We start from the raw sequence: 23,527 nt of genomic DNA, 5'->3' as shown, positions 1-23,527 counted from the left end.
TAGTTTGTCAGTACTTCAAGAAGTAGGAATGGCTATTAAAAAAAGTTTGAATTGAATTGTATTTTATAACTAAGTGAATTAAATGCTTTCTAAATTTGGGTAGGCTGTTAATTTATAGCCTAAGCTCTGTCGAGCAGTTGCCTAGAACATCTGAGGGCATCTCCTTGAAGAGGATTCTGTATGTACATTTGAGGAGACAGATTTTTCATTTTATGTTAACATCTGAGAAGTAGTCCTTTCTGAAAAATGCTGTGGATGCTGTAGCACTTGCTCAAGTATTCAGGACTTTTCCAGTCAGTTTATTGTTAGCTTTTGGTTTCCTTAAGAGGGTTCCACATCAATTCTTTTTTTTCATTTCAGTTATTAGTTTTATGTAGATGTAAGTGCTATTGTCTTGATGGAGATGGAAATGGAACTTGAAGTCCCCTCCCCCTGGGGAAAAAAAAAAAAAAACACCTTTCCCAAATAATGCAGTTTTGATCAGAGTACCTGGAGTGTTATCATAGCTGAAGTTCAAAACATTTGTTTAAATTTTGCGCTAGAGATGCTCTCAAACTGAAGTTTAAATTTACTTCTAGTCAGTGCCATTATGTTTGCATCAAAAAAATATCTGAATTGAAAGACAGTATTATATAGTGAAGCAGATCTGTATTCTGCAATCCAGAAAACAAAATTGTTTTCTATTTTTGTGAATATTTTTCTTTGCGTAGAAATGTCTTGACAACCGTCTTTCTAAGGTAAAACCGTTTGTTCAGATAGACAGCTGAGCAGTATATTCCAATTAGCTGTTATAAAAATGTATCACTGGAACCTGTGACCCTGCTGAAAGGTTGCAGGTCTTTTCTGTTGTCTTAATTGTGATTTCTCGCCACTGAAGTCTGAGTAAACATAGTAAAAAATGCATTAAGTATTATTTATATGTATTTTAAGGGTTTAAATTTAGTATCTCCATTATTTTTATGGAAAGGAGGTTATTTCATTGCTATTAGGGATGTGTGTGACGAATATAATCTAGGTTTTGCCGTAAAAGCAAATGGTTGTTTTTTGTTTAAATGATTGTTTCATAGAGTCATCTAATGTCTGCACTCTCTGGCAAAATATATTTTTTGTCTCTCTCTCAGATTTTATTACTGTGCCTTCTGCCCCTTACTTTTTCTTTTGTTTGCTTGTTTGTTTATTATTACTCTTTCCAGTAAAGTGGTAGAGTTTAAGAGACTGTTTCCTTTTTGGTATATTTCACTAATTAGCGATGAGAAAGAATACAGGAGACTGGGGAGGGAAAAAGCCTCTCACCAAAAAGGCTTATGTTGGTCAGCAGCTAATTCACCACCTAGGGAAGGTGGGAACTCTGCCTTTGGAAAAGGTATGTGTGTCTGTTGAGGATCATCTTGAACTGACTGTTTCATTAACTTTGGTCATCTTTCAGTGCTTTTTAATTTAAAAGTTCCTCCATGTATTATTTTGTATTATGCACATTATCTGGGGGGCTTTTAAAGAGCTATTTTAATTCTTCGAAGCCTGGTTCTCCTTAGTTCTTACAAGCAATTCAGTTATTACATGTGGATCAACAATTAGCACAATGTATGGAAAAGAAGCTATGTCTTCCCAAGTTAGGGAGGGCCTGAATGAATTTCTTCACACCTAGTTTAAAGATATGTTTGTTCCCATACAAAATTGTGCACAGCTGTGACGTTGCAGCATTTTAACATCAGAAAAATAAGACTGGTGTTCAGTGATTGTTTTTTTCTCTCAGGTTTTTAGGTGTGCTTATTCAGATCTCATTACATTGAAGATGTTTTCTTTTAACCTTTGGGGTGTGATTGGGTGATCACCTCGAATGCCGTTCCTTATGCTCTCTTTTAATTATGTTTATCTGTGCTTTTAACTAACCTTAAAAAAGATTTCAGATGTTACAAGTCTAATTAAAGAGACAGACAAAGCACAGTTTACACTGTAGATTTTTTCTGCAGTTCAATTAATCAGCATGTTTTCTCTTTTAATTAAAACCATTTTAGTAAATTAAAGCCCACAGCAAAACACATATATAATTTGTTTGTAATTAGCTCTTAATTGGTGGTAGTTGAAGCTTAGCACCCTTGGTTTCTTTCTTCATGATTGCCATTTTATTAGCAGCCAGTCATTAATTAATCTTTTTCTAATTAGCTTATAAAACTGTTGATGGCACATTATTGTAAATGTGATTTTAAGTTCAAAGCTTGTTAATAGGCTTTCTTACTTAGAAGAACAGAGATAAAGAAATTGCTGAAAACAGTACTACAGTTCTTAAAAAAAAAAAAACTGTCTTATGGGGGCTGTGTAAAGCATCTAACAGCTTATGGTTAATTTTTTTTAATGCTTTTTTCCTTTATGAATGGCATAAGTTGCTTGAATATACATGTCTGTATCCAGGAGTAATTTCAACAGTAGAAGATCTTTTTCTCCCTCCTTTGGAATAATGTAATCTACATATAATTTGAAGCCTTAATAGTTATCATTAAAACAGGTGTTATGTAAATAATTTCACTGTGAAATCAAAGTTGAGTATATGAATCATATATGCATATATACACAGGCACATGAATGAGATATGTGCATACATACATATATGATAAAAGATATATATTTGTGTTTTAAAAACAATTTATTGAGTTATGCTTTGAAATAAAGTGACAGGAAGTTGTAGGTATAAAAATAAATGATGGATGTGTATACAGTTGTACATATGTATAGCTATATGTAGTACACAAACATGCAAACATATACAAACTGTGCATGCATGTTTTAAGATGACAGTGAAATTAGGTTATTTCTTAGAACAGAGAAAATGATTTGATTTCAAGTAGGAGTTCAGTGACTGGATGTGGCCTAGCTTATTTGCTGTCACCAGAGCTTTGGCATCTCAGGTGTGATCTTGGAGGGAAAGGTACCAGTTCAGATGTGGATATCTTGAATTTACTATAGCATATACCATATTAAATTGTGGTTTGAGTGAAACACATTAGTCACATTATATTCTTTGTTGAAATATACCACCAATTTCTTAAAACTCCTTCACTGCATGGCATTCTGAACTGTTTCTTTAAAATCAATATTAGTACAGAGTTTCAAAAGTTATTTTTTAAAAACACAGTATTATCAGTCATTGGAAGTGCTTTTTCTTATTTGCTTCTTGAACTTTGTATGTTATTTCAAGTTTGGCTATTTCCTTGCTTGTTTTTTGGAAGGCATTTTATGATGCCTTGCAAGAGACACTAGAAAGGGATAGCTGACAAGGAAAAAATTAAAAATTGGATAAAAAGTAAATGAATAATGTCATATTACTAAAAAGATGAGAGGCTAATTTGTGCCGACTTTTTGCTAATTTTGTTCAAGCCTCAAAATGAGGAGCTGTCACCCGTTCTGTGTAGCACTGATGACAGTGCCAATGATCCATGAAATAAGCTGCCGCTGGCTTTGTTCTGATAAGAATGAACAAATCTGCACAATGTTCGGCTCCCAGAATCTCATTTTCATACTTGCATGCAGGCTAAAAGAAATAAGCTGTTTGCAGGCTTGATTAATCAGACATTGGAGGGGTTTTTGTCTCTTTGATCTCTTTCGTCTCCTAGGTAACTTGCTTGACATTAATGTTGAGCTTGAGTAAAGACAATCAAGAATTGTCGACCAAACTGATATAAAAATTAAAGACCTTAACACTTTAAGTACTCCAGTAATGGTTCCGCTTTACTTCAGAAAACATCTGTTTTCATTTAATTAAAGAACAAAAGAGAATGGCATAAATATTTTTCATAGAGACCTATTATTCCATAAAAAGTTAAAGTATGATAATTGGTATTTTTAAATAAGTGCCTTGAAAGTGTCCAAAAGGGAGGAAAACTTTATAAATCTGTAACAAGCTAGTAATTTTGAGAGAGTAAAATATATTCTGAGATGGATAAGAAATTTACAGTTATGCTAGAGTAAGCTGTTTGAATCAGATGCTTCAAATGATTATCAGCAAACTTTATAATGACAAGCTTTTGCAAGAAAAACTAACTTTATTTTGAAGTTTTTGTTTTTTAAAAATCTGTACTGTTACAAGGATGTGCCATTATATCTATTTTACAACCCAATATGATTTACGCACGCTAAACCTGTAAAATTGAAAGGAGTTAAAAAAATGTCGCCGTGCATTTGCTTGAGGTTATGCAGACGCTTTTACAAATCTTCCAAGTGGCTGTAAAGATGAATGCCTCAAGGGTCCAGCCAGGGCCCTGCTTTTCCAACCAGCTAAAGCCCTTATCTTAAATCCAAGCAAAGTACCATTAATCTTTTTGAAAGACCTTTTATGGCTTTTAATATATCCCAAATTAGAACATTTTACACCCTTGGTTCCTGAAATATGGTGATAAAAAGCCTTTAGAGCTTAATTTTCCTTACTGCATGCTCTGACCAATTTGCAGTTCTTTGTGATAATGTTTAGACACCTTAATTAAAATGCAGCAAAATATTGGATGTTCTATATGGAAAATGCTGATACTTTGGCTATACATACAAGAAATTTTGTATATATTTTTATTCATTTAATAAAATTTATTTCCATATTGTGTTGCTATAGTTATCTGATGACCCAAAACAATTTTTTAAATATAAAACCATTGACCAAGCTTTTGTGATGTTTACGTTGGGCATGAAGATGCATTTTTCTTTTTATAGAAGGGAAAGGGAGATTCTTGTCGGCCTTTTTATTTGTTTGTAATACTGCAACTCAGCATGATATTCTTTTTTATTCTGGAACCAGTCAAGGTTAGTCGTCTTGACTGGGAAACTGTGTTTCCTCTCAATTGCCGCTTTCTTAGAAGGTCTTATTATCCTTTGATATTTTCAGGTATTTTTTTTCTCCACAGAAATAAGTGAGACACATTCATTTTAATTATACAAAGGACACAAAAAGACTATGAGTCTTCATCGTCATTACAAGCTAAAAGATTTCTTTCTGTAGAAAATACACAGACCAGGTTTGTTTAGTGTTTTATCAGCTGAAGAACATTTTATTTAACCTAAGCCAAGGTAAAATACAGTTAGAAAATATACCTTTTATAGGATCAGGTCTGTTTGAAAGTGTTGGCCTATGTACCTAGTCGTTTATTATAGTTATTAAGTTCACAAAATGATGGAGCCCTCTCATGTAAATAGCTGTTTAATATGTTCTAATGAATTCTTTTTAACAAGCATATGCTGTATTAAGGAACATGTACTCTAAATCTTTACTGTGATGCTGGTTGTGCTGGATTTGGCCTTAGCATTGCTAGAGCGCTAAAAACTTTTACATTCTTAAGAGTACATGACCATGTCAAGGTGAAGAGTCTATTGAAGTCAAATGACGGCATGCCCAGTCATAGGGAGCTGCTCTTTGGCTTCTTTAGGACAGCCATGTTGGGAAATTCCAGTGAGAAAAATGTAAGCTATGTCTTAATTGACAACAGTTTTAGAAAATAATTTTCTCACATTGTTACTAGTACATGGTAAATATGGTTCAGATCATTTTTGTTTCTTACTCACAGTATAGTCTCAGTTTAAATTAAGGTAACCTAGCTGAGTGGGCCATTTTTGGTGGGTGGTTTTGGCAAAACTGAATTTGCATTTGATGGAACACATAGGAATGGAGTTAATGGAGAAATGTGGATTTTTCTGTTTTACCTTTTGGCAGTGGGGAACAGGAAAGAGACTAAATTGTGCACTTGAATGTGGAGAGACCTATATGTATCTTAAACACAAGTAGCCAGCTATGACTTAACAGCAGATGATAGTTTATTAGGTATATTTACTGCTCCCTTCATAGCCTGCTGTACCTCCACATTTCCCAGCCCCCTTGTATTTAGTTGGAGCCATGTGAGTAGTTCTGACCAGTGGGCTGTGAGCAGAAATGATTTGTGTCACTACTGAACTAAAGCATCAGAGAGCCATTGTGAGGCCCTCCAGCTCTTGTTCCACCATAATAATCCTGAAAGCCACATGTTGAGATACTGGCATCATAAGTTAGAGGAAAGCCCTGCCCATCCACAGGGACTTAAGGTGAAACAAGAAATAAAAGTTAGTTAGTGAGATTTGGGGATCTGTTGGATACTGTAAGATTGACTAGCCTTACTAGTTGACAGGTGTTAACTTGATTTTTTTTTACATGTATAACAAGTGGATAGTTTTTCAGTGGATAGAAATTTCATCTTAATGATAAATTATGCCACAGCTTCCTTCCAGAGTTTCATTTTCCCCTGGGATGATGACGATACAGCCTTTTGATTCTTAACCTTTTTTATTTGGTTGACTTATGTGAACTTTTCTACAATAAAGAACTGAAAAGAACCAAAAGAACAAAGCCAGCACTGAACAGTCAGATGTAACTGCCAACTCCTTTTCCCCAGCCTCACGGTTTGAAAACAGCCTTTTTTGTTCAATGCTGTATCTCCAGCACCTAGAACAGTGCCTGGAAAATTATGCATGTATGCCTTCATAAAATTTGTTGAATGCATGTTTCCCTTTTAAAAGAGGAGCACAACAGTATTGCTGCTAAATATGGGTTTGAGTTTTGAGAAGACACTGAGGCTGGTCTGCTTTAAAATGAATCATCCTTTCTTCATCACCTTTCCTGTTGATGTTGACCAATTTGGCACTGTAGTTCAATTATTAGCTTTCATCCATTTATGTTCTTTATATATATTCTTTACTGAAAAATCAAATCTATTTTTGCTCTCATTTATAAACTCCACACAGTCCTTGATTACTACTTGTCGATTTCATCCTAAAGGAAGCTGAAAGACATGTCAAGCATGCCACACTTTGCTCTTCTAAGTTTGTTTCTTTCCTGACACATGTGCTCTTAACCTCCTGCCATGCCTTACTATTGGCAAGCAGGTCCCTAGGACTTAGGCTTTAATCTGTTGACTTTAGAGTGGCTTCTAGGTCATTTCTTCTTTTTCACATGTCCACTAATATGCATCAGATTGAGTACAAGGGATAGAAAAGGCAAGAAACACCAAAAGAGGTACTTAGTTTTTGTTGTTTAACCTGGGTTCTTAATGGATACTCTTGAGGCATCCTCATTGGTGGACATTTTAAAAATAAGAGCACACTAAAAGTAGAAGATGTCATCATGCTTATCTTAGAGATACTTGCTGGGGAACAGCTCTGCAGCCAGAGAGCTTTGTAGAGCAGAGTGTATAACTGTATACTGAATGGCTGGAGAAATACAGAAACAAGGCCTGTTTTAGGTTGAGTTGAAGAAGACTTCTGGGATGAGGGGATTTCACTGTGAATGGACCTTACAGGACTGGCAGATGTGTGTAAGGGGGCACACATAGAGGGCCCTGCACAGTGGACACTTAAGTACTGTGGTCCTGGTGCCCAGCCTTTTCACCTTAGCACCCCCGATATTCTTTCTTCTATCAGTGAATTGAAAGCTGTTGCCCATCATACCAATGCATTTATGAAGTAGTAATTAGCTTTCCCATGTTTTATTAATCACATCTGTGACTGCCAATCAGAGCTTCTGATCAGGATGAGATAACTGGTGTGACCATACTGAGTTGCTGTAATTCTAGCCCAGAGCAAAGAAACTTGATGTCTCTGTCAGTGTCTGCAGCCTTATCAGGGGTAAATTCCTGTTCAGCCTGCTGCAATGCTGAAATAGCTTGAAGATCCTCATTACTACCTTTGTGGACCCTCGAGGGGCCTCAGTTTGAGAAGGATTTCCATCCAGGAGACTAGTATAACTAGGGTAAAGGGTCTATTGGTAGTCAAGGGAGATACGGGTCATATCTATGTATTCATTATACTTTGTTTGAGGGGGATGAATGTAGAATTTCTGATTTCTAGACATGGCTTTCTTATCCACAAGTTCTCAATTGTTTATATAAATATAATTATTGTATTAGCTGGAATATTTATTTTCACTTTTTTTTTTTTTTCTTTTTTTCTCCTTTGTAATTCTTAGCTTGGTGTCAAAATTGCCAAAGCAGTTGCCTGCCACAACTTTGTAAAAGCCAAAAAGGAGGTTGAAAATTCACAGGCTGCCCGAAAAAAGAAGAAACTCGCATGGGGGTGAGTTTACTTAATATTTTTAGTAGTAGTTCTTCTGACTTCATAGAAATTGTGGAAATCCTGCTAATATATTTTGTGATCTAGTTGGTGTATAACTGTTACTCATTTTACTTTTTTTTTGTCTTTGTTGAATATTTATCAGATTATAAATATGGAGGCATTTCTTCATCCTGTTTAATGTTTATTTTGTAATCATTGGAGTATGTGAAAAATTTTTGTTTTGCTTTGGTCTCTAAGTAAACATGTTCAGCAAAGTTTTTTTTTTTTTTTTTTTAAAAAATAAATTGAGATTTTTATGTTCTTCATTTTAGATTTGAAGCAAAGAAGAGATGGGAAACCAAAAGCAACATGGGATATATGTAACTTGCCAGAGTGCTTCAAGACATTTGTACTCAAATGCTCAATTTACTGAGAACATTTTCCTGCTTATGTTAAATATGTCAGAAAATTGATAGAACTAGAACACAAATAAGCATAAAATTTGGGATTTTGATTATCAGCTCTTTTCAATCTTTCTCTAAGGACTTTGTCTTATTGCAGTGAATAAAATGAAGCATTCTGTTATTTATATAAGAAATGTAAGAAAAAATATAGAAAGGAAAGGATAGGATTTTGTTTGTTTATTTGTATGGACCCACAGTATAAAATCAGTTTTGCTGCTTTTCATTCATTTGGTTTAGTATAGCCAGTGAGCTTCTCATACTTTCTTCTTATTTTGAGACAGTCTCACTCGCTCTGTCACCTAGGCTAGAGTACGGTAGCTTGATCTTGGCTCACTGCAACCACTGCCTACGGGTTCAAGTGAGTCTCATGCCTTAGCCTCCTGAGTATCTGGGATTACGAGTGAACACCACTACGCCCAACTGATTTCTTTTTGTATTTTTAGTAGAGATGGGGTTTTGCCATGTTGGTTAGGCTGGTCTTCGTCTCCTGGCTGACCTCATATGATCCACCTGCCTCGGCCTCCCAAAGTGTTGGGATTACAGGCATGAGCGACCATGCCGGCCTTGTATTTTCTTATCTGTACCCAGTGTAACTACATGTTTACTGGAACTGTGTTTTTAAGATTGACAATTGTTTATAATGGATTAGTCTAAATGCCAAAAAGTCTCAGTTGATACTATCTTTACAAATGACTTGACCTTAATGTTATAAAAGTAGTTACTGATTTTTTATTGGAGGCAGACTTGATATTTCAGAATTGTATAGTAAAAGCAAGTTATTAATTTTGGTGTACTTTCAGATAAACTTACAATAAAGAAAGGGCCAAATGTAGTATTTGGAAGATGACTTAAATTCAACAATGCCTAAAAATTTCTTCCTAAGTATCTTTCTTAGCCATGTCATTCTTTAAATTATGAAATGGTTCTTAGATAATGGTGTAAGTGTATTAGACAATTATAACTCCAGATAATATAACTCTGAACGTTCTAAGAACTGGTTTGTTTTGGTTTTCCTCCCATTACCCATTCCTCCTTAAAAGATTGAATGAATTAATGAGCAGAAAGAAAGGATTGGTAACATGGGAAGTTGTTTTCATTAGATGTGCATTTCCTGATTCTAACAGGAAAGGGGCTCAGGGAAATCATAAAACAAGTGGGCGAACAAGACCAGAATTGGGTGCGTTGGCACCTCCCTGCTCAGTGCCCGGCAGAGGTAGAGAACCACTCAACATGGTTTTTTTCTCTTTGGTCTTTGTCAGAGGTTTCCTGGCTGTCTGCTATAAATTTTCTCTCGGTTGATAATATAAATTCAGAAACATATAAAATGAATCATGATTATAATTATATAACTGTTATTTTTAGACTTAAAATAGTAACACATTTTTTTTTTTAATTTATGGTGGCACATTTGAAGTTTTTTTTCCTATGTTCTGGAATAAAAGAATGCCTAGCTCATATTTAAGCGTCAAGAAATCATATCTTACTTTCATTTAGTTGAGAAAAGCCAGCATAGAGAAAGCAACATTTTAGAAGACTATGTGTCATATTAATTCGGTATCCAGACCAAATGTTGGAAAATCTTGTTTTATGATTTAATATCCCTTGTTCCATTTTACAGATACGATCAGATAAAACTCACCTACAATATTCATTTCAAACTGCTAATAGGTAAATATAGACTTTTAGTGTAGAAACCTTTCCTCTAAAAATCTATTAAGGGGGAAATATTCACTATACAATCCAGTGGTTTTGTCTGAAATCCTAAAAATATTATTTTTGAGCAGGTGAGTAGTATAGATATTCTCACACATGGGGCCCCAATACGGGGATTTCCCTTTGACTTGTGTCTCTTTTTCCTCTCTCTCTTTCTATGCCATAGAGCATTTAGTGACCCCTGCAGGCATATTGCACTTCCCATACTGAGGCCTTGCCAGAGTGGCCTCCTGTAGGGTCTGACTCTCCAGCCATGGAAGCCCTTCTTCAGCTTCCTGCAGTGCCCACAGTTGGCCCCTCAGCGCCCCCTCGGGGTTCTCATGTAGATGGGAACATTTTAACTCAGTGGAAGGCAGGTATTGCTGCAAAATTAAGTGTAGTGGGGGCTCATTTAATAAGGGAAGCCACATCTCCCAAGTCATCACTCTTTTCGGGGCATGGGTTGTGGAAAGCTCTAAAACATGATGTATAGCTGGAGAAGGGGTTGGAGGGAAGGATGTGTGAGGACAGGTTGTTGTGGGTTGGCCCTGCCGACATGTCATTTGAGAGCAGTTTTATTTGATCCTTTCTAATAGGAATTAGGCATTTTACTCATAGGAACATTATTCCTAGAGTACACGTGCTGCTCAAAGGATGTAGTTACTTGTCCACTCCATTCTAGTCACAGAAAAATAAGAATTCTTTTTGGATCCCCAGTAATAACTTTGGTTCCTAAAGCTTCAGCATGTGCATTTTCTACCACCAGAATACCTGAGTTAGATCAGTAATGTAAATGTCAGTTATTGTTAACTGAAATTAACATGTTTCAGGCCATTGGTATGGCATTAATGTAACTATGATTTACTGTTTAAGTACTTTAGGCTAAAACAACTTACTAAAGAATGGTAATTTTGAGCTTACAGTACCAGTTCTGAGAAGTGAAGTTGGCAGTGCATTCTTGTTTGGGTGCCCTGAGGATGTTTCTGATTTTCAGCAGAGCGATCTCTGTCTTTCACCAAAAGGAGAGTTTGAATATGTAATCTTAGGTTTGCTATAATTAGTTCTGATGACAGAATTAAATACCTCAGCCAAGACTGTAAATCAGTACGTAAACAGGTTTCTGCAACTGATCATAAATCTCAAACTCCATATTTTAAACACACTTATTTTTTTAGGCTGACAGATAAGGGAGCAGCAGGCTAACAATAGGAATAAAATGTTATCTGAATAAGTCACAATGTAGAACTCACATTAAAATCTTCTGATTTTCTTTATACCTTTTGTCTAAAGTATTATCTTTTAACTATTAGCTTATTAATAACTTAAATAAGGCAAGTTTGAATTCTCAGAAAATGAAGATACAATTTATAAAATGTCCACATTTTTGGTAAGACATTACTTTTTAAGAAATGTATGTCTTGGTAAATATAAAACATATTGTATGAGGTTGTTGTTTATACAAAGTGAGAGTTGTACATTGTTTTTTAAGAGATGACAAAGTGAGGAGGCAAGGCGATGTTATGTCAGATCTCATTTTGAAGTTAGTGAAACCTAGTCTAATCCAGAACCAACTGAATCCAAGTTTTCCATTTTGGCAGAAGTTGCTTTTATTTTTAGTATCTGGCAGAGCAACAAATGCTTTGCATGTCAATTTAATATTTTTCCTGCCAACTGTTTATTCATTGGCTTAAAATTTACACTCTACTAAAGTCTTAGCTCTGACTTTCATGAAACAAATAGTAATATTTGGACAAAATATGTACATGAAAATCTTTTTCCAGAACCAAATGTAGATTGGTATTTGTGACATCAATGGCTTCTAGCATGGTGACAGATCTGAAAATACTCTGAAAAGTGAAAGGCCAAACCCACTGCAGTACATCTCAAGTGATTTTTATTATGAGGTAATCAGAGATCTGGGTTTTCAAATTTAAGTTAGTGGGTGACTTTATGCTTGAAAGTAGAATATGTGTTAGAATAAGTTTACCAATATATATTTGTTCTTGGCCTTTGTAGGAGGATACTGAGACAATAAGATCCATTTTTCATTTTTGAGGTTGGGGCACTGTAGATTTTGATAACATGTGCGGAACTGCATTCTTTATTATTTTATCCTCCCTCCACACTGCTTGCCTTAAAAGAAAAAAAAACCTACACACATTTCCTAGTGTTACTGCTATAATCAGCGTAGACTTCCTGGGAAGCGATTCTTGCCTTCAGTAAAGGACACGGCAGCATGTGGCCGATGGAGATTGCCATGAGGAAACTTGGAAAGGCATCGAACCATTTTGTGCTAGTGTTAAAGTGAAGTGTGTTGTCTCTTCAGTATCTCCACCTCCTCCATTGTGAGTATTCTGGAGGTGTCTGTTCACTTTCCCAGAATTTCTTCAAATACAGCGATGCTTCAGAGTAGCTTCTTGCCACATTAGCTTTCTTAATCTGAATCCCTGGAACACAGCTATAGGCTTCTGGGGGATAGGTTATTAAATGCCATGCAGTGTATTATGTTTTTAGATGTGCATGTAAAATTAAGAATTAGCTGAGGAATAATTATCTTTTTATTATTATTATTATTAGTAGTAACATTTTTAGATTCAAGTAAAGTTTGTTTTCCAAGCAAGATGACATTTTTAAGAAATTGAATTTAAGTATGTGCTTTTATATCTAGACCAGGTTTCTCAAGGAAACAGAATACAAGGGAATGAAAGGGAAAGGGAGGGTAGTGCCCAAGAGCTGCCTCGGCTCCTAAGTGCTCCCCTGCCAGGTTTCCCCCATGCCTACCCACTGGCACCGTCCTGGCAGCTCCAGCCCACACCTCCTCCTGGGCCCTGGGCTGCCTCTTGCTGAACAGCTGCAGGGGGCCTGCTATGTGACGGGAATGGAATGAGGTCATCTTTTTCCACCTCTAATTTCTGAAGGGTGTGTCTGTCCAGTTTTTACTTGTTCATTGAACTTAAAGCCTTAGAAACCAACAGCTACAGTACAAGCTGTAATTATTGATATCTGTTTCATATTCATCTGTAAGTTCTGGCATTTGATCAAGAAGTTAATATATCACTTCATCTTCAGGCTGAATGTGTCTCAGCTATAAAGGTTTTATTGTTCGATGGATAGCATACAATTATGACTGCCGACAATAAAAAGTGTTTTCATTTGTAAGACGGGTCATACTAGAAGCAATTATGAATGTCACAAGGAATAGTGAAACAATGAAGCTTTGCGTTTCTTTGAATTTCTCTTTACATAATGCCTGAGGAACATTTGCTGAATGCCTACTATATGTCAAATAAACTAACTCTTACAGATGCAAAGATGAATAAGCTCAATCTAATAGAAAATATATGTAAACCATGTTTTAAACAACTCGATTTTCAGGTGGGCTATTAGAAAATCAGTGAGCTTTTCTTTGCCAAATACAAAGAAATATCTACATATAAGAAGTAACCTAGACTTAAAAATTTTAGTTACCTGAGTATATACTTATTGTACAGGTTGCTGAATTTCCTAGCTAGGCAGTCAGCTACAGTTGCTCACCAGCTTAGCAACTGATCCGTACGTGCCCACATCAGATTGAGTGGGATTGTCCCCCTGCCTGTCTCTCCTGGAGGTGATGAGCATTGGTGGGGTTTGACTCACGAATGAATGCACTTACTTGTTCTGCACACTGTACTCAGTGATTTTAAGCTTAGTGTTTTCTTAGACTGCATCAACATGTCCTTGATTTTAGCTTGGCGGGGTCACAGTGCCTGCCCATGTTAATGTAATGCTTGCTACTACTATAGATGTGCCCCTCCAAATAAAATGACTCAAGCACAGTACATTTCTTGTTCGTGGGACAAAGAGGGTGCTGCTTGCTATCAACAGGGGCTCTGCCCTGGGCTGTCCTTAAGAGACTCAGTCTGACAGTGACTCACCACCTTCTTTCCCTAGTAATCCTGGGTGTCCCCATGCCAGTCAGCTGGAAGGGAAAAGCACTGGTGGGAAGTTATGGGCCTGGCCTGAAAGTGGAATACATTAGTTCTTACTTTGCACTGCCTCAGACTTCCTTCCTTCATCACACCTAACCACAAGGGAGGCTGGAGAATGTACACTGAGAGAAAAGAAAATAAATTTTAGTAAATAGCTCACAGTAACTGTCACATATGATAAAGTAGTAACTTTACATTTTGCCAACATTGAGTAACACAAACTCCTATTTGTGATTTGATGGAGTCATTTTTACTTGGGTGTGTTGACAGAGCTGAGTCAAAGTAGCCGCTCATACTACCCTGTAGTGGGTGCGGTGTCACTGTGTGATACCTGCTGGAAGAGCATTGCATGTTCAGTCAGTGAGGCAAAGGCAGTGCTAAGGATGTCATAAAGCACTGCTGGGCCTTTACCAGGTAGGCGAATAGAAGCAAGTGCATCCTAGGTAGAAGGAACAACGTGACGTATTTGAGGCACAGCAGGGACTTAGCAGGGGCTGGGGGAGAGAAGGACAGCAGGGAAGTGGAGCAGCAGAAAGAGGTGGCGCTGAAAAGAGCTGTCCAGAACAACTCATAACTTGGAGTGATGCCAGGGAGATTGGACTTGTGTGGGGAGAGTTGGGTGTTTATGGATGGTGATGTGGGATGAGGAAGGTAGTTGGCAGGCTTTTAAGAGTAATATTATCTTAGTAATTTGGTAATATTGAGTTATACATTTAGTATTTAGTAAAGTAAGTCATATTTATACTTGTGTGTCACCATACCTGTGGAATGTCATGGAAATGTCAAATGGGCAATTGTATGTAGCAATCTGAAGATCAGAAGAGAGGGAGGTTGCAGAGACAGGTTGAGGAAAGAGGTCTTAAAAGGTGGCATGTCAATAGAGCAAATGCCACTGAGCTATCAGGCAAGATAATGGTGGAAAGGTGGCTGTTGGAATTAGCGTCAGATGGCACCGGTGATCTTGGCCAAATCAGACATCCAGACCAGAATTGCAGTAGATGGTACAATTGCAATCTTAGGTCAAATTTCCTAGAAATGGTGCCTCAGATCTCTTGTGGAGGTGATTTATAAAAGTATGCACTTCAGGAAACATTTGTAAGGGAGGGAGCAAAGACAATGAGGAAGGGGAATAGCTGAATGGGGTAAAGCCTTGGCCTTGTGCTGGGGGGAGGGCTCTGTGAACTCTGGCAAAGGAGCTGGATGTCTTTTTTTTTTCTTTTTTTGGAGACGGAGTCTTGCTCTGTCACCAGGCTGGAGTGCAGTGGTGCGATCTCAGCTCACTGCAACCTCCACTTACCGGGTTCAAGCGATTCATCTGCCTCAGCCTCTCGAGTAGCTGGGACTACAGGTGCATGCCACCACACACAGCTAATTTGTGTATGTTTACTAGAGACAGGGCTTCACCATGTTGGCCAGGATGGTCTCCATCTCTTGACCTTGTGATCCTCCTGCCTCAGCCTCCCAAAGTGCTGGAATTACAGGTGTAAGCCACCGTGCCCAGCCAGAGCTGGCTTTTAAACCCTGTATTAGTCAGTCAGTCAGTGCCTGCACTGCAGTGTAGACCAGCATTTTACATGGGATGAAAGGAAGGAAGGAAGGATGGATGGATGGATAGATGGATGGGATGGAGGATACATACCTGGTCCTTCCAGTTAAACTATTTAATAAATAGTCATGACTGAGAACATAAGCCTTGGAACTACTGTTACTGTTGTGTAAATTGTTTATAACACTTTGAGGATTCACTGTTATATATGCTTCTTGCCTTGAAGGGACATCTTGGCTCTACATACATATAAATGTCTAGCAGATTGAAAATCTAAAATTCTTTCATTACTGTTTCCACACAGTGCTCTTGCACTTTCCTCTAAGAAAGCCAAATACACATTATACTTGTTTTATAGATGAGGAAATCAAGGTTCTGGGAAGTTTAAGAGAACTCTCCAGCCATTCATCTAGCATAAAAGGGCTAACATTAGAACCCAGGCTAGTCCTTTGCCTCTTCCCCCAATTCCAGTAGTTCTTGAAGTGTAATCCATGCCCACCTGCAAGCAGAATCACTTGTTGAAAATGTAAACTACAGGGTTCCTCTCTGGGGCCAGAGCCTGGGATTCCACACTTTAAAATGCTCCTCTGTAAGTAGTGCGTACAAAGAAGGCTCATTGTCTTGGAGCAACACCGGCTTCTTACACGGGGAGTCTGGGATGGGGAAGAGGAAATACGCAAGCCAGTGCAACTTGCACGTCTTATCACAGACCATAGGGTGTGCCAATGGGTATAAATACTGAGTCTGATGCCATTAACATAAATGCTCATATTCCCAAACAGGCTGCCTGTACTAGTACAGCACCTCCATTTTCCAAAAAAAGGCAAAGATTCCGTGTCAAAGAACTCAGTTGGAATCCTTGCTTGGTACTTGCTTCCTTGCCAACAGTGCTCAAAAAGAAAAAAAGAAAATCCAAAGTGCATGTACATAAAAGTTCCATTCCCAACGGTGGAGGGCTTAATTAAAGTCCTCAGATGTTTCTATGCACCTTGGAAAGCATTTTTATGAAATTCATGTATTACTAGAATTGGCTCCAACAATTCCTGCAGTTAAAAACCTTGTAACTCATGCAGCTTTGTTAGGAGCAAGCTGCCTTTTTCAAGATTCGGTGTCCTGCTTCCTTTACCTCTGTAGCCTGTGGCAATGAGGGCGGCTCAAAGGCCTTCAACTGCCAAGATGGCACTAGAGGATTTTCCAAGGTTAAGGTCAGATAACAGAATCTGGAAGAAATGGATCCCTCTTCCTACATTTCCTTTTCTCATTATTTCAATCATAGGCATCGAAGGCTTGGGATGTGCCTGGCACTCTAGCAGGCACTGAGCATGACAAGCTGAACAAAGCACCTGGATCTTCATGAAGCTCACATGCTAGAGGGAAAGACGTAATAAGCAGACTCTGCAATACCACATGACCTTTCAAGGGAGGTCCTGGCCAGCAACATCACCTGGGAAATGTAGAAATGCAAGTGCTGGGGCACCAGGCCAGACGTGAACTGAACTGTGGTAGCAAGACCGTGTGTCTTCTGATGGACATTCAAGTGTGAGAACCACTGGGCTACATGGTGATAAACTATGGAGAAAAAGAGAGGGCCCAGGCAGGTGTGTTGCTGATGCCAGCAAATGTTAAAATAGTGAAGCTTTTACACCCTGGACTATGAAGCAAGCCAGATTTTAATCCCAGCTCTGCCACTTACAGGATGTGTAACCGCAGGCAGGCTACTTAATCTTTCTGTACCTTGGGTTCTCCTTCTGAGAAATGGAGATAATAATAGTAGCTATCTGATCAGGATGTGAGGATTAAAGGAACTAATGAATATGAAAGTGCTTAGAATAGATTCTCACACATAGCAAACAATATACTTGTTGGAAGACAATTCTCTGGACAATTCTTGCCTTTCTGCACATCTTACAAGCAAGGCACCAAGTACCCTTTTGTTCCAAACTATCTTTGCAAGGATGTTTGTATATAACATCCTTGAAAGATTGAGATAATGTCTCACTCTAGAGCAAAGAACAGACATGCTTATTCCCATTACAAAATATTTGGTTTCTTAAGCTCAGAGTCCCTGTTCTTGAATGGAAGCCATGTAGTGTACAGGGGTCTTTTGGCCCTCTTACTGTCATAGGAATCAATGCAAAAATGCTGATGGCTATTCCTATTGTTGTGAGTAAATGTCTGAACCAGGAGTCTAGTGTCTTCTACTAACATTCGTAAAACTGGCAGACTGACTTGTTAACTTGCAAGTAGGGTGAAATCTCAGACCCTTCATAGTTGTTGACAATTCTGTGAAAGTGTGTAAGTGTTTGTTAGTATTACTGTCATTATTCCTCCACACTACATGCCAATCTTCCAGAATAAACAAAAACGTAACTGATGGTCCCAGGCTTCAAAGAATTCCCAAGTGAGCCAAGGAGGTTAAATATCTATGCAAAGATGACACAAAAGACATACAGTAGCAGGGAAGCACAGGCTTTGGAATAAAACTTGGTTTGAATGTAGGTTGTGGATGTTTGCCAGCTATGGCAACTCTCTAAGCCTCAATTTCTATTTGTAAAGTGCTATTGCTAATAATGCTTACTTTGTGAGGTTGTGAACATGAAGCTAGTGCACAGAGTTTAGCACAGGCCTGGCATGCAGTAAGCACTCAGTTGCATTACTGGTGTTCCTGTATTCCTTTTGTGCTTAGGAAACAAGCAGAGCACTTTCTCTCCCCTCCCTGGGTCTTTAGGGAAGTGAGGCCCCCGTACTGTACTTTCTTCCAGGTGGAAGCTGCTTTCCTTGGAACCACCAAACCCCAACTCAGTATGTTCCTGGATTCTGCCCAAAGAATTCCCCAAGGATAAGCTCCTATAGGTGGGTGGCTAAAGGACTGGCTTTGGAGTCAGACAACTTTCAGTGCCTATATATGTCGAGATTTAATACGATAATTAATGCTTTGAAGTTTATGTGGTTGTTTTTGATGATTTTATTAATGCGCATAATAGTCCTAGCACACAATATGTGTTCAGCCAATGTTAATCACTGCCATAGGCTACAACACCATGATTTAATAGGCCGTTCCATTTTCATGACTGTATTCATAGGATATTTCTCAATGACTCATACATGGTAGGTGTTCAGTAAATATTTGTTGATTTAATTGGTTTGAATGAACAAAAGAATAAGTCCTTTCATCTTTTCTTTCAAGATATTTATACACTAAATCATCCTCAGTATACTTTTTTGAAAGCCCAATTTTTCCCAGAGCTCCCCATTTCCTCAGCTCCCTCTCTGCCACCGTTTTTTCAGCTGCTGGGGGCTACAAGACCCTCTCTCTAGAAAGATGGACATGTGAACATAAGCACTGCATTTTGCACACAATTTCCATGGTTCAGAGGCCACCTGAACTTTTCCCTCTAGAGGACCCTGCTTAAATACTTCCATTCTAGGGTGTCCAGCCCATTAAGATGGCCAAGCAATCACATCCCACTTAGCTCCCCAAATCAGCAGGCCGCTATGGACAATCCTCAACACAGTAGCTACTTTGTTCCTCTCGTCAAGTCCACACAAGACCAGCTTTCAATCTACTTGTGATTTAGGGATAGCAAAGGATTACAGCAAATCTAGTATTTTAAATTCCTATTCATAGCAAACTTGTGGTTTTCAAGACAAGCTAATGGAAAAATTGATAGTAAAAGTAGGTTCATTCAATCTTATTGATCATGCTTGTAATTCTGAAGATTCCACATGTACTTTATGTAACCGTATTTCTCTTCTCTTCCATTCTCTAGTTGTGAGAAAACCCAGTCGTCCAAGAAAACCCAATTTCCTTGGCCTTAGGGAATGAGTACTCAAGACCATTCTGGGCCAAGTGTGGTCGCTGACTCCTGTAATCCTAGCACTTTGGGAGGCCGAGGAGGGAGGTTCTGTTGAGCTAGGAGTTTAAGACCAGCCTGTGCAACATAGCAGGACTCCATCTCTACAAAAAATAAAAAATTAGCCAGATGTGGTGGTACACTCCTGTATTCCCCAGCTACTCAGGAGACTAAGGTGGGAGGCTTACTTAAGCCCGAGATTTTGAGGCTGCAGTGAGCTATCATTGCAGCACTTCAGTGCAGCCTGACCCTGTCTCAAAGACCCTTCTGAAAACAGAAAGGAGGAGGTTTTCCAAAACCAAATCATATCAAGTACCTAGCTTGATCTAAAAAAATACAGAAGCAGGATTGGTAATTGATTGACAGGAAGGACAACTCAAAGTGGGAAATGGAGAATGGTATGAAAATACTTAAGCAGTACTGCCCAAAGGAAGAACCTGAAAATTTCAGACATAGATTTCCTGAGAAGATGAAAGTGTAGGCATTAGCATACTCAAGAATCAGGCAGAGAGTTTTCCCCATTTGGAAGCTGAAAAAGGAATGATCAGTTGCCCAAGACAAGAAAATGATGTGGACCCAGAGGAAACTGCCACTCACACGTACACTGTCCAGGGGGCTGGAGAAGGATTACAGCCGCCATTTTGGCTTCTCTAGAGTGAAGCAGCAAAACAATGTCTAGTGGTTGCTAGGCAACCATTAGCCCATCGCTGCCCTTTTCCATTAAACATTATCTGCCTTCTTAGATTGTTTTAATTTATTTTTTAAACAAGAAAGGTAATGCAACAGAGAATTAATGGTGCAACCTAACCATGAAAATGCATTTGAGGTTCCCAAATCAGTGAAGGCTTTACAAAGGTTAGATCACTCTTGGGTAGATACTGAAGGTAGAGACAGTTGACTGAAACCTCTTCCCCAAATATTTCATCACTAGTCCTCATGTTTCCTAGTGCCAAAAATAATAACACCCTGTGGACATAAGAATAATCGCTGAACATTTTAAAACGTAGGGTCCAGGATCTTTACAGTGATCCAGTTTGGGTAATCTCCGTCCTCTGCTATGACCTGCCCCAAGCTAGATCTTGTCCTGAAGCAAGTTTCTCCATGGGCAACGAATGGTTGTCAGAGGTGGTAAAATGGAGTTCTAGCCCTGGTCAGCTTTGCAGATAGCTAAAATCATGGTATTCAAAGAACCTGGGTGTAAGTACACGGAAATAACACCTGTTTATGCAAAGAACACTTTCTGACACATAAAAATGAAAAATACCTGGTAGGAGTGAATACGCATCTTTATTCAGATATACATTGCATTCAAATTTTAAACATACCTAGTGACTCTGACAATAGGAGAACATTGAAGTACCCAATGAGAGGGTGGGAAATCAGGATGAAGAGAGTTACTGGTAACCTGTCATGCACCATGCACATAGCCTATCTTTTTAAATACCAGTGGATTTCCTGTCTGGCTCAGGGGGCCTGTCTAGGAAAAAATTCAAGGAAAGACAAGTTGGTTCCATGGACTGGGACTCAGAAACTTAAAGCCACACATAACGTTAGCCTTCTCACTCCCACACATATTTAAGATAAAGGAGACCGCAGTGGTGTGCAACCTAGAGGAGGGACTACACAGATAACTAGGTTTCTATACTGGTTCTAGTCACTAGTCTGATCTTGGGTAACTTTTTTGGGTTTTTCTACAAGTGAGGGCCATAATAACTACTTGGTCAGGGCTGTTGTGACAATTCAGCAATAAGACATGGTCAACTGCAGCTAAGTATAATTATTACTTTTATCATTATTTTATTGTTGCTGTTATCACCACCTCCACCTCTAATACAGTGCCTGTACAGCTAGAGAAACACTGCTTTCGGTTGCCCCTTTCATATTTGTGTTCTTTCAGGTTGCCTCTGGTGCTCTAAGTGCAATTTTATCTGGATAAGAAGAATATGATATATGTTGCTCAAGGCCCCTTAACAGGAAAGGACTCTGGGCACAGCTGTACCCACCAGATACCTGGCTCGTGGAGTAACTGACACCCTACAGACAAGGGTGGACCAACCTCATGATGCCTACCAGGGTGTGAGTCCTGGTGTGACAGGTGTCAGTTTCATAGTCTGTGCAGATCCTCACATATACTGAGATAGAACCGCCATTTTCTCCTATGTGCCCAGCACCATGTAAAGTACTTCTTATGCATTATCTTATTTGATTTTACAACTCTGTGAAGCATATACTATTATCCTTATCTTGCACATGAGGAAGCTTACACGCAAAGAAGTTATGCAACTTGCCCAAGACCAAACCCATGGTTAACAGCAAAGCCAAGGCCTGAAGATCTGCTAATCCATTACTAACACAATGGCCCCCAGCATGTTGAGTGGGTCATCTGATATTGAGAGAAAAGAAGGCCTGGGCAAGCCACACATCTGCAAGAGGGTTAAAGTCCCCACCTTCTGAGAGGTCAGTGAGGTGTAGGATTATGGAGGCCTCACCCAGCACAAAGAATGGTAGCTGACAGCGGCAGCATACTTAGGACATGAACTCACCCACAACCAACGGGCCCCTTCTGGTGCAGCCAACAGGGATGGGAGACATTTACATGAGACGTACATTTGGGTGCTGTGGTTGGCGGGGGTAGAGAATAGGTAGATGAATGAATTAGAAGGAGGAAAGTTTGAACCAGAGGAATTTGGTTGTCTAGACTCAGCAAAATGAGAAGAAATGTATTCAGTTACAGCTAGTGCTCGACTTACGACCATGGTCGGGACCGCGGACCGGTCGTAACACGATTTGGTTGTAAGTTGAGTAGGCTATATGTACAGTTGAAATGGTGCACGCGGAGATGGTAGTGCTGCTGGAAGCTGATCCACACTGTCGTACGCCCAGCTGGGCAACGTTTGTGCTAGCAGTCATGGCTAGCAATTGTGGTCGTAAAGTCAAACGGTCGTAAGTTGCATAGGTGGTAAGTCGATCAATACCTGTATTTATTCATTTAAGACACACTTAGTATTATATGTCAGTACAGCTAGTGCTCGACTTACGACCATGATTGGTTCTGACAGACCGGTCGTAACACGATTTGGTCGTAAGTTGAGTAGGCTATATGTACAGTACTGTGAAATGATGTTATAAAAATCTTTAAGTCATATTTTATCATAATTTTCTTTCATTATTGTTATATATCATAATTTTCTTTGTTCATTTTATGCCATTTGTATCATCTCTACACCATTTTGTTTCTTATTTTTACATTCGTCAGGTTTAAGTAAAACACTGCATTACCAGTACAGCTGGTTTAATATTTGCAAAACATACAAAATTACAAAATACAGTTGCATACAAAAATACAAAATACAGGTGTAAAAAATACCATAGGAAACATTTCCCGATTGCAAAACATGTCAAAATATATAAACATGTACGAAACATGCTTTATTGGCCACTGGTGCTTGGCTGCGGATCGTTGATGTCATCATCTGAGGCAGCAGTTGGGGTTACCGGAGTTGGTTTTTTCATAAACACGGTGAGCTTTGTCTGAATTGTATGTTTCTTTTTTTCTTCACAAATTTCACGATACGGACGAAACACATCGTACGCCATCCGTTCAATCCTTGCAAATCGTTCGATGTTTGCTATATATATAGCACAGACCAAAAGTAGGTGTCGGGGGGGATATGAGGAATAAATCCTGGCAAGTCATTAGGGAAATGTAAATTTATTTCACAATGAGATATCAGGTCACACTCACTTTGATGACTATGATTAATAATAATATTAATAATGAAGGAAAATAATAGGTGTTGGTAAAGATGTGAAGATATTAGAACCTTCATACATTGCTAGTGGGACCATAAAATGGTGCAGCCACTGTGGAAAACAGTTCGGTAGTTCCTCAAAAAGTTAGAGTTACCATATGACCCAGTAATCCCACTCCTGGGTAGATACCAAAAG

The 23,527-nt window shown here is 38.5% G+C and overlaps 1 protein-coding gene across 4 annotated transcripts in view; it reads left to right on the top strand.

Annotated features, from left to right (window-relative positions):
* Positions 1-13,370, top strand: part of FAM204A (family with sequence similarity 204 member A) — a 36,462-nt gene extending 23,092 nt beyond the window's left edge. For 3 of the 4 annotated variants that reach the window (XM_032281785.1, XM_032281783.1, XM_032281784.1), the window contains exons 7-8: positions 7,970-8,076; positions 8,388-13,370. In XM_032281785.1, coding sequence (XP_032137676.1) covers positions 7,970-8,076; positions 8,388-8,439 — 159 coding nt within the window. In that variant the 3' untranslated portion in view covers positions 8,440-13,370. The remainder of the gene's footprint in view (positions 1-7,969; positions 8,077-8,387) is intronic. The other variant, XM_032281786.1, reaches the window with a different exon arrangement.
* Positions 13,371-23,527: the final 10,157 nt, after the last annotated feature.

The sequence above is a fragment of the Sapajus apella genome, unplaced genomic scaffold (genome assembly GCF_009761245.1).
Source record: "Sapajus apella isolate SASKATOON/1434 unplaced genomic scaffold, GSC_monkey_1.0 scaffold13, whole genome shotgun sequence".
NCBI classification, from domain to species: domain Eukaryota; kingdom Metazoa; phylum Chordata; class Mammalia; order Primates; family Cebidae; genus Sapajus; species Sapajus apella.
The sequence above is the reverse complement of the archived record's forward strand: the minus strand, read 5'-3'. Positions and strand labels throughout refer to the sequence as shown.